Genomic DNA, 11,937 nt, shown 5'->3' with positions numbered 1-11,937 from the left:
GAAGAGATTAGTCTCTACCAATCTACTGTGAGATGGATTATATACAAAGGGAGGAAATTCAGCTCTACTGGGACTCTTCCAAAGATTGTCCAGCAAAAATTCCTCCAAGGGCACATCATTATAAAATTGCAAAAAATGTCGCATGGGATTCCAGGGTAACATCTGATGTAGTTTCAATGTTCATGAACCCACAATCAAGCAGGCGCTGAACCAGAAGGTTGTGCTTGGGCTGGCTAGCAAGGACGAAACCTCTACTGCCCAAAAAGGACACTTCTTCCTGTCCGAAGTTTGCTCAAGTTGATAAGACAGAAACTTTTTAGAAGCCTGTTCTGTAGACATATGAGCTTTCTGAGAGCTTTTCAGAAACGGAACACTATATAATATACACTGTATACACACACTGAATACTAATACATTCTATAGTAGAGTATCAGGGTATCTGTTCGTGAACTAAAGCTTAGCGTAAGAGGGCCATGAAGCAAGACAGCGACTCTGAAATAGAGAAATCTTTGTACTGGCTAAGCCAAAACATCACAGAGTTGAAGCTGTTACATGAAGAGGAGTGGGCCAACATTAATCCAACGTTTGGCTAAAATTTAAGCAAAGCAAATACTCTCAACAATACTTAATTAATTTTTTTGCTTAAGAAATAAATGTAAAAGCTTTAACATTTTGAACTAAGATTTATTCTTCTGATATTTTCTTACTGTTTTGTGGTGTCCCACAGGGTACTGTGTTAGGGTTTGTGACACAGCTCCTGATTGTGTTAATAGTGTAGTTATGAGATTGAAAAACATAAGGGTAGGCCTATGCAAATTGTTTAAGGGGATAATGCTTTCTGTAATAATATTTTATTAATATAATAAGTAATAATAATAAGAAGAAAATGTTACATTGGGTTCATCTATTTTTAGGACTTGTTGAAGATCTGATCCACTGTGTCCACAAACTTTCTAGCAGTGCTGTGTATGGTCCATATGTGGACACTTATATAATTGAACAAGTATCTGTCAGTGAAATCCATTAAATATAGAACTGACTTCAGACCCTCCGTTGCTCTTCTGGTGGAAAGCTGCATCCCAGAACGATGAGGAATCTTGCACTTTAAACATTATGGACTTTCCATCGTTGGTTTTACGTTTTCAGGATGCAGCTCTCCTCATTATTTTCTCAGCAACACCTCCACTCTTTGGCATCGATGTATAGATCCTATGTCAAGTCAGGTCTTTTGCAAATCCAGGTTTTTTTCCCCTCCCAACTTTATGGTATACCTCCCAGTACTGTAAACTTTAGTTGCTGTTTGCTTTGAGGTTTGAGGGAGGAATCTTTATTTTGTAGGAGAATGGCTGTGATCAGCTGACAGCTCCTTTACGTCTTCCCTCTGCGGCGCTTTATTCACTGTGGCGGAGGCTGGTTGATGCAGTGCTTTGAAAGAGGAACTGAGCTGGGATTCTTTTTTTCTTTCTTTCCCCCCCTCCCTTTCTGGATCCCAGTCAGGTGCATTGTGTGAAGTTCAGGTCAGGTAAGGGCAAGAGCGTCTCATACAGCTCATACAGTGATTGAGCTGAAAGATGTCAGAAGCAGCCTTGTCCTGGTGGCTCTTTACATGCCGTCACCCGATTGCACCTTCGCACAGGAAGATCACATCAAAGGGAATTTTCCATAAAATACATCAGTGGGTCCATGGCAATTGTTGCCGACGTTACGAATCTTTCGCGGATGCCTTCCTTGTGATTTAAAATGAATGAGGTCCAGCCCAGACTGGAGGGGGGCTGTACTGTAAATCAGGACTGCACTCTGTTGGTAATTACAAGCTTGTTTTTTGGGACAGGAACATTCGTTTTAGTCCAGATGGGCATGCAGGGCAGAGCTGCCTACTGTATCTCATTTTTGTACACAAGCCAAAGCATGCAGTTGAACCCAGTTAATTACATCAATGCTGCAAGGTCATTACGACAAGAGGGTCCTTAAAGTGGAGAACAAGGATGACTCTAACCCTGCTGGTGCAGAACCTGCTATTAAGGGTTAACGTTAGGAGGGTGTTGGATGATGATCAACCTGCAACATCCTTTTGGAGTGTAGAGGTTTATGGATGTGTACTTTTTTGGATTCTGTGCAGTCTTTCCAATTGCATTTAATGAGTTTCTGTAAATTGTACTATTGAATGCACTTTATATTATTGAATAAATAATAAATATGTGACTTTAGTTGGGGAGAAATCTGCCCAGTTTTACATTTGCGTGTACATTTATGACCTTTAGCAGATGTTCTTTTAAAAGCAGTTTAACACACAGATCCAAAGCTAGTGTCGATGGACCCTGAATTTAAGATCCTTTTGAGCACCCAGTAACCTTATTGCAACAATGTGTGTGTGGGCTCTTGGTATGAACCCGGTTTTGACCATTGCCATCAGGTGTAGAAGCTGGACCAATCTTGGCTTTGTAGGCTAGCTTCAGGGCTTTATATGTAATAGGAGCCTATTTACAACCCTGTTATTTTGCCCTAGAATGAGCGATACTGTTGTTTTTGTTTTTGTTTTTTTCCTTTTATGAAGGGATTGTGAAAAAATGATGCACTTAGGTTTCAATGGCTGGTTTATGGCACGGTGATGGCGTCCAAGAGCTGCATAGCATATCATAGACTAGCATAGCATAGTAAACATTGAACATTAAACAACCACATTGACCATTTGTGACGGACACAGATGAGATTTGGCTTCCGCTTTTGGAAGGGTGGGCAGCCATTGCTGCGACACCCATGGAGCAGAGAGGGTAAAGGGCCTTGCTTAAGGGCCCGACAGTGGCAGCTTGCCAAGGAGCTCTAATAGCCCAGAGCTCTAACCGCTGAGCAACCACTACCCCACACATCAACACAAAGGGCTCTTGGTACGGATCGGGTTTTGACCATTGGCGTCAGGTAGGAGAAGCTGGACCATTCTTGGCTTTGTAGGCTGGCGTCAGGGTTTTATATGTGATATGAGCCTATTTACAACCCTGTTATTGTGCCTTAGAATGAACCCTAGTGGTTTTTGGTGGGCTCTTGCAAAAATTATGATCTTTGCTGTCAGTGGCTGGTTTATGGCACTGCATAGTATAACATTGACTAGCCTAGCATAGCATAGCTTTGTTTTAGCATTGAAATACAAACATTGTAATTGTTTTACTTACCAGATATTGCTGTCTGCGGTGAGAGGGCAGCATGAAGAGATAGTAAAACCATTTGTGCGCCCCCAAGTGGTTGAAAATCATGACTCCGCCTCAATTAATGATGAAATATAGAAATATGTGTCCAGTTATTACGTAGTGGTGGGCAGCAATTTTTTGAATGCTAGAGCTTCCACTGGTCACCTCGTCGACATATGCAGTAGAAAAGCCACATTTTTGCCCTGCCCACTCTTGTGTGATTTTGAGGGTGAGAGTCCTGCTGATACTGAGGGTGGCTGTACTCTTTAAGGAGTTTTAACCTAACTTTAATAGTTCAGACCTGACTTCAATCCAGCAGATTAAAGCGCTGATGTAGTCAAAGCTGTGGTGTGGGGTGGTGTCCTAGTGCACACAGATTTCAGGACACCGCACATGAATAACATGTTTTATGGCCTGTCAAAAGTCTATTTCATTAATAAAAAAAGGAAAGCCAGCTTGATATTTAATGGCTCAATACTTGATGCTTGCGGTGCTAGACTTTTAATTAATCTGAAATCGAAATGGCCCGCTTGTCTAAAGCTGTAAAAAAGACAGAACCAGCAGAAAATGTTATGTAAAATTTAAATTGGGCTTGAATTATGTGTGTTTTCATGCCCTTCGTGCTCCAGATACATTTATCATTATGGAGGAGCGTTAATCAGAGTAATAACAGGTTGGGAAACGGTGTGGCGGGGATTTTCTGCCTCCCGTGTAACAGAACCTAGTTTCTCATTCCGCGGCGCTGCCGCGTCTGGAATCGCAGCCAAGCTTATTAGTCTGCGGGATTTACTGACTTATTTATTTTTTCACGTCTCTTAAGCTTGCCTTTAAAGGTTTTCAAAGCCTGCTCTTCAATTGATTCAAATCCCTTTGACTTCTTGGACCAGTCTTTAGACATTTAATTATTTAGGTACACCATCGTAAAAAGATAGCTTTGATGATTAGCGTAATTGTTGCTAGTGGTTCCTTTGGCTAGTGCAGTAGTGTTTTTGCCCTGATCTTGCAAATTGTACCTTTCTAAAAGAGAAATAAACTGCATATAAGATGCTTTGGAAGTGTAATGTAATTTCACCTCAGCAAAGTTTAATATTCGGTGTGAGCCCACCTGTAGTTTTAAAGGTGCCTTCACACCTACCTCTTATGGTGCAGTACACAGGTGCACACAAACAGCTGAAGCATGGTCTTCCCTCAAAATTGTGACTCTCAGAGCCCTGTCTTAGACCCTGCGCAAGGCATGCAGTGATGCTCATTGCTATCTTACACCCCGCCAACAGTCTATTTTTTTAGCACCTTTTGCCTGGGTAGTTTAAATAGCAGCAGTGCTTGTGAATATATCTACGGGGATGAGCGTGGTGGTCTCGTAATGAGGTGAGTTCAGGTAGATTTCTGGCGTATTGCTATCTTGGCAATGGAAAACACAAGAGCTCCACTGACTGGAAACAACTTGGGTAGATGTCAACAGTCAGACGTTTATTGCCATCTTGTCAGCGAATTGTGAACACAGGCGTGTGCAGCCCAACTCTGCGTACACCGCCATTGAAACCTGCCTCTTAAAGAGAATGACAAGTGACCCGCTGATTAGTTTATTGCACATTACGCCCCAAACCACACCCATGATTCATTAAGAGGTACATGCTACAATAGCTAAGACATGCCTTAAACCAAGCTGTGTGATGTGAGGCTCACCTAAAGATGGCTAAAATAGGGCCCTCAGTCCAACTGAAATGTTCTATTTGTAGCAGTTATTTATACACATTTAAACATCCCTTTTTACAGTTTAGCAACACTGTTAAGTCGTGAAAGTTGTAGCGTACATTACAGACACACTTCCTGTTACAGTTTCAGTGTCCAGTTTTCTGGGTTGACTGCTCTGTGTTGGTTTGAGATCATCTTAAAAAAGTATTGTGGGAGAATCAACAGCTGCTCATGGAGCATGAGCACCTCCTAGGCCAGCTCTGGCCTCTCATGTCTTTTGCTGAAGAGTCAGAGGGAGCCCTTTGGGCCTGAAAAACTCCTCTGGTCAAATGAATTAGCAACTCAAGGCTGCTTTATTGACGTGACATGAAATATTAACACTTGATTTGCCAATGCTGTGGTAGATAAATTACATTTTGTTGATTTGTAAGTGTAAATACAGTCAATTAAGAAAGCCTAATGAATGAATATGGCATTTTCCAGCAAATTGTGGAGGTCAAGTTTAGCTTATTAGCCCGTTTTAACATACTGGGAGGAGGCAGGGGTCATAAAATATGCCAGAAGGTTTGTAGCTATTCATTTGTTAGAGTCAGATTAAGCAAATGTGCAGAAGCATGTAATTTGACTGGCCTAAACGCTTTCATAGTTAGTAATGAAAGTCATATGGTCTGCATATTGTACTCTTCTGTGTTGTAACATTATTTCTTTCTTCTTTGGCTCTTTGATTCTTTGTAAATATTTTTACATGGGCTTCCACTGAAAGTCAACCCATCGGTGTGTCGCAGACCCTTTAAAAGATATAGAAAGTTGCTTACGGCACTTTGTCCTTCACTTTAACTCATGAAGTCCCTCATGAAATGTACTGAACGTCCTGGATGCATCACAGGACAGTGTGTGTGTGCGTGCGTGCTGGAGACAAAATCGGCTCATTTTAAAAGTGTGATTTTTGCTTTTTAAGGTTTGTTCCAGCCAAGCTCTGATGCTGTTAACTGGGCCTATTTCTAAAACAAATAATGAACAAGTTATGAAACTGTAATTGTTACATATCTGGTCAAATTTTACACTATTTACAAAAGTTGTCATGCAACCTTTATCGCAATAGGAAAATATGGTAATGAGCTGCTCAATTAATTTAACTAATTCAGTTCTTTTGAACAATATTCAGAATTTGATCTGTGCTTTTATTTAGTTTATTCCTCTTGCCCTGTAAAGCTGCTATTTGGAGATACAATATATTTTTTGAGATTTGTGGGATAAATATATCATATACTGATAATATACTGATAAATATATACATCAATTGGCCAAAACATTAATATTATAACATTACCACATGTCTAATGTGCTGTTTGTCCACCATGTACCACCACAACCGCGCCGACCCTTCCTGTAAGTCCTGTAAGTTATGAGTTGCCAGTGCTCCATGGATTGAACCTGTTGTTCCAGAACATCTCACAGATTCTTGATCTGCACACATTGAGGCCAAGCCAAATCTGAACAGCCTTGTTTTCTGACTTGGGCAACTCAAACACTGACTAAGATTTTATAGTTTGTTGGTTGGAATGCATTCCAGATAAAAGTGTGCAGTTTTACATAGCATGTCCCTTTTTAAATGTTTTTTTTAGTTTATTTATTATTTTTTAATATTTTTATATTTATATTTTTCTCTCTGTTTGGTACTGCCAGTTAACATTAGCTGTGCTCCACCACCTCGATTTGAACTTGCGACCCCTAGGGCCATAGTGGCAGCATGTTGGACCGCGGAGTCACCCGGAACCTAATAGTGTGCTTCCTTTAACATGTAGTTGATGAATATTTTTGTGTGAATGGGTGAAAAACACACATTTCAGCAGTGATTTATGTCCAGTATTACAAGTGCTGGAAATCCCCTGTGGTTTAGTTGGTTAGTTAATACTGCATGTAGTCTGAACAGCCATGCCCTACCAAAGACTGTAGATTTGAAATGCTTGTGCTGCTACTGCTTTGAGCTTCCTCTGCTTTATTTTTAATGCAGGTTTTGCCTTCACCTCTCCAACTCTTCAGCTCAGAATTCTGAATTCAGAGCATCTGTCTCTCATCTCTTCACAGTAGCTTTCTTTTTCATTCATTGCCGTGTTCTTTTAAGAATGTGCTCGCTAACGAGCGCATGATTAAGAGCTCCTCGCAGCCCAGTGGAGGTGCAGGCTGCGGAGCCGAGCGCTCCAGTGAGCACGGCGTTGGCGCCTGCAGCAGGTTGAAGCAGTTTGCTGCACACTGTTGGCTCGAATTGTTTTGCAGCATGATAAACAGGAGTGGAATTTGTCAAAGTTGAGCACATAAAGAGGCTCCGACAGATTGAAGGTGAGAGTTTCGTGCCTGCAGGGGCCAAGGGAGCAGTGGGAAGCAGCTGCCGATCCTGTTGCTGATGCTTTGTGGAATTTAATCCCGCTAAAGACCTCCTGCAATAGGTAGACATTCTGTTTTTGGCCCTAATGGCTTGGACAGGCTTATTGTCTTTAAGCACCGGAGTTGCGAAGTTTAACAGCCTTTTAGACCTTTTCTGTTCTTCTGGGACGGGATTAATTGAAGGGTTTAGTAAAACGCATTAAAAGCCATTTTGAAGAATTTCTGTTTCGTCAAGTGCTGGATGTGATCAAGGTGCTGGGAGTGGACTTTGGAACTCAAGATTTCTGTGTCGTTGATTAGTTGAAAGATCAATGTGTTTATTACAATTTAAGAGTGTAATAAATTCATTATGGATCGAAATGTTTTCAAAATCATGCATTTTGATTTGGAGAGTGACCTGAATGCTTGTGCCAGACAGGCTGGTTTGGGTATTTCTATAACTACTGCTCTCCTGGGACTTTCAGCGCAATCGTCTCTGGAGTTTATTCAGAATTGTGCAATAGAGAAAAGCTCAGGCAGTTTTGCAGATTGGTCCAAGCTGACAGAAAGGCTACAGTGACGCAGATGAAAACTCTGTACAATTGTGGTAAGGGGCTACATCAGCAGAAGACCAGGTAACACTTAAATGGATGGTCCATTGTAGATGCCTACACCTAACCTTACCCTTACACCTTTAAGGTTAGGTTTTTACAGTTGATTTAAGGTTAGGATTAGGTTTATAATTGGATTTAAGGTTTAGTTTAAGGTTTGGTTTTAAGGTTAGATGCAGGGTTACATTTAATAGACTATCATTTACATGAATGTAGAGTTCAGTTGCATTTTTTATATATATATATATATATATATATATATATATATATATATATATATATATATATATATATATATATATATAATACATTATTTATAGTATTTATTTATACTGTATACTAGTATATAGTATTTAATTTGTTTTTAATACATATTCAGTTGAATGTTAGTTGAAGGTCAGGTGAGCATCTGCAAGGCATCTGTAATGGACTATCCAAGTAAAGTGTTACCGAAAACTAAGTTCCACTTCGTTCAGCCAAGAACAGAAGGCTGAGGCAGCAGTGAGCGCAGGCTCACCAAACTGTCATCCAGTCTGATTGACCCTGATTTCTTCTTAGGTACACATATGGTAGTGTCCGAATTTGGCGCAAACTGTTTAAATCCATGGACATAAGGAGTCATTTTCTTTTGTGTTTTTGAAGCTGTCTACTAAATATAGTCATGCTGTTAGTATGGAAAAACTAAATTATTTATCTATATAGTTTTGTCCTGAATTATTGAATTTTCAAAATATGACTTTTACCAGCCTATTCTATGCAAAGTATGCTCTAGGATTCAACTGATATAATTTGAAAAATAATTGCTGTTTTTGTGGTAATTACTACTTAATTCTCTAAGGTGTCCTTAGACAGAAAAAATGGTTATTTTTATGCATGTATTTTCCATTTTTAAAATATTTGAACTGTGACTGTGTTCAATTCAGCCTATTATGTCTGTATTGGAAATGATCAAATGGTGATTGCTACTTAAAAGTGTCTGTCTGTCTGGCCAGGAACCATTAGATTCTCAGAAATGAGTGTCTTTCTTTGCTACATTATAAGGCAAGTCACTAATCAGTGCTTTATTAGCAGGAATTTCCTCAATGTAGATCAATTTATGGCCCCTCAATATCAGCCAATATCATTGGCCGGTTGATATATAGGTCTTTTCCTGCTGTGCACTTTATCTTAATTTGGACTTGAAATACGATCTTGCTCCATTTCTCTTCTCTAAATATCCATTTTCTTTTTTTCCTGGCCAGTCCAGACTCTGCATACTGAAAAGCATATTAGCGTGCATATATGAATATGAAATGGATGCATCTTTGGCTCTGTACGGCTAGTAATCCACCCTTTCTTTAAACTCCACTTGTCATGTTTAATTGAGACTCTTCATGCAGGCCATTAAAAAAAAAAGAAAGTGATGTAATGGTTGGAGTCAGCAGCGAGCCAGTTTAAAAAATGGGCGAATATGGCCCAACCATGTGCCTGATGTGACTTATTCCTTAACTGATGAAATTGAGACGATCGATCAAAGCATTTAGGAGATGGTGAAGGCCAAAAGTGGGCTTCACTACCCTCTAATGGGTACTTGAGAGAGGATAGATATGTTGGTGTGTGTACCAGATTTAGGGCTGTGTTGTTAATCATGAATCGCAGTATTAGCTTTTGGAAAGGCTGCAATATGTAAGTAAACCATTTAGTACATTGCTAACATTTTAATAGTGCCTAGCGTACGTTCTGAATGCTGTGAGTGCTTCCCTCTACACACCACACAAAAACAGAATTTGCAAAGGAAGTCAAATGGCCTTTTCCTGTGAGGGTGGCCAGTTCTTGACCACATTAGTCTCTCTGCAAGACTGGTAAAGTGGCAGCTAGCATCACCAACCAACTACATTTTGTTGGCTGGAGTTTTGGGTGCAAAAATCGCTGTGCTTATCTCATTAGCAGTGTTAAGTAGCACTGGTGTTATTGAAATATATTGTAAGGCATATTGCATTTTCCCAAGTGTTATCCCATATCATACAGCCTTAACCCGAGTGTTGTGCCAATTTCATGGAACCAGGTTTCATAGCCTGTAACATTTGCCCCTGCTTTGTAATAAATGTTTAATTTTCCCTCTTTCTCTCTTCTTTTTTTCCTTCTTCCTTTTATTGGCAGGCTTTAAGCCGGGATAAGACCTTCCAGTCAGACAGCGAAGGCAATCAGGTGTTCAAAGGCCACAGGTAAGGTGAAGTCAGCTTTGGTCTGCTCAGTGTCTGTCCAGGATCAGAAAACTGAGGGAAGCCCCTCCAGTGTCTGAAAGCAAGGGCAAGCTTAAAGTTCAGGTTAGAGCCTGAAGGTGAAACTATTTTAAACACTGCTGGATTAGCCTCTCTGCTGCTTTGGTTTGGAGTCTATACTGTACCCTCTGTATGCTTATGGCACGCCCCCACAGCCCCCCCACACCCCCTTTTTTTTTCTTTTTGCCAAAACACTTCTCAGGAGAAGTGAGGAATTCTAATCGCACCCACCGCATGGTATGAGAAGCTGCCAGTATGTGCGTCCGTGCCATGAATTTTTGGGCAGCGGACAATGGGTGCTCTGAAAGCATTTGTAAACAGTGGTAGCATCCAGCCACAGTGTACTGCAAGACTAATTCTTTCAGTTAGAAATGTTTGTTTGTAAAGTATTGCACAGTCAAGGCACACATATGGTGATTATTTGGTCTGCCATATGCGAGCAGAGCCAGTTAAACAGTGTCGAAGTTTGCCAAGTGGAGATAATCCACAAAATGTAAGCTCAAGCATATGTAGTGTGCAGTTTGCAGTGTTAGCATAGATAATAATGAAGGTGGAGATGATCCAGTGGGAATTGCTCGACTTGCACATGCTAAGTATTTACACAGTCAGTGTTATACATTTTTTATATATGGCAAGCGATTCAAAACTACATAATTGTTAATATAAACCTACAGTGTCAAATATATATTATTATATATATTTATTATATATATTTCTATCTTTTCTATGTCAAATATAGACCTGTCAGAATATCATGACCACACTCTGGTTTGGAATAGACCTGGCCCACTATATCAGCTTCACTCACCCTATAGGAGCCTACTTTGTTAGTCTCCTTTCACCCTGTTTTTCAATTATCAAGACCCCACAGGACCACCACAGTGTCAACAGTGTCAACAGTGTCCTGCAGTGTGACCGCAGATTAAGGACTAGCGGATTACCAACACAAATTATACAGCAACAGATGAGCTTCTATCTCTAACTGTCCAGAGTAGACAGTGAGTGTTTTAACACTCTATATAGGCACACAGACAAAAATAGATTACAAAAACTAATAAATGTAGAATTTGAACTAAAATTAGACCTAGAAGTAGATCATTTGAAATCAATTAAGATCAATCTCTGCAACTAAAGAAAACCATATTAAACAAATATTACAAAGCATTATAGATTATGTATTTTTTTTTTTTATTTGGCACAATTATCAAACCTTAAACATTATACTTCCACCAATCCACTGTTAAGCAGATGCTCTACACATGGAGCAAATGCAGCACTGCTGATATTCTCCTAAGAAGCGGTCCCTCCAAGGATATGGCAAATATTATAGGTAGTCAAACAGATTTCCAGGCTCTTGCATTAGGTAATGCCAGTGTTTGAGCCCACCATCAGGCAAGCACTGGATAAGAACAATGTGCATTGCCAGTTCTCTGCAAAAGGAACACACCTGCCCATCTAAAGTTTGCTCAAGACTACATGGATTGCCACAGGGCTATTGGAAGAATGTCCTGTGGACATATAAATCTAAATAGAGCTTAATTTAAATAAAATGCTTTGATACGTAGGTGGCAACTAAACACTACATTCAACATAAGGATCTTATGGCAGCTGTTAAGCATGGGGGTGGCAGTATCATTGGTTTGCTGCTGCCTTGAATCTATGCATTCTTTGAGTTGAAGCAATTCCGCATGTTACTGAAAATGTTAGAACATTTTGCTTGATAAATAAATGGTCAAGCTACAATGACCTCCTGTCATTTGTTTATTCAGTTTTCTTTATTTAGTTCCATTTTGGACTAGATGAAGAAATACAGACAATTGTAAT

The 11,937-nt window shown here is 39.9% G+C and overlaps 1 protein-coding gene across 1 annotated transcript in view; it reads left to right on the top strand.

The window, feature by feature from the left end:
• wdr18 (WD repeat domain 18) overlaps window positions 1–11,937 on the top strand; it is a 75,983-nt gene that overhangs the window by 31,288 nt on the left and 32,758 nt on the right. Inside the window, exon 6 of the mRNA XM_072660898.1 lies at window positions 9,992–10,056. Within this exon, the coding sequence (XP_072516999.1) occupies window positions 9,992–10,056 (65 nt within the window). The remainder of the gene's footprint in view (window positions 1–9,991; window positions 10,057–11,937) is intronic.

The sequence above is a fragment of the Salminus brasiliensis genome, chromosome 17, assembly GCF_030463535.1.
Source record: "Salminus brasiliensis chromosome 17, fSalBra1.hap2, whole genome shotgun sequence".
Taxonomy (NCBI): Eukaryota; Metazoa; Chordata; class Actinopteri; order Characiformes; family Bryconidae; genus Salminus; species Salminus brasiliensis.
The sequence above is the reverse complement of the archived record's forward strand: the minus strand, read 5'-3'. Positions and strand labels throughout refer to the sequence as shown.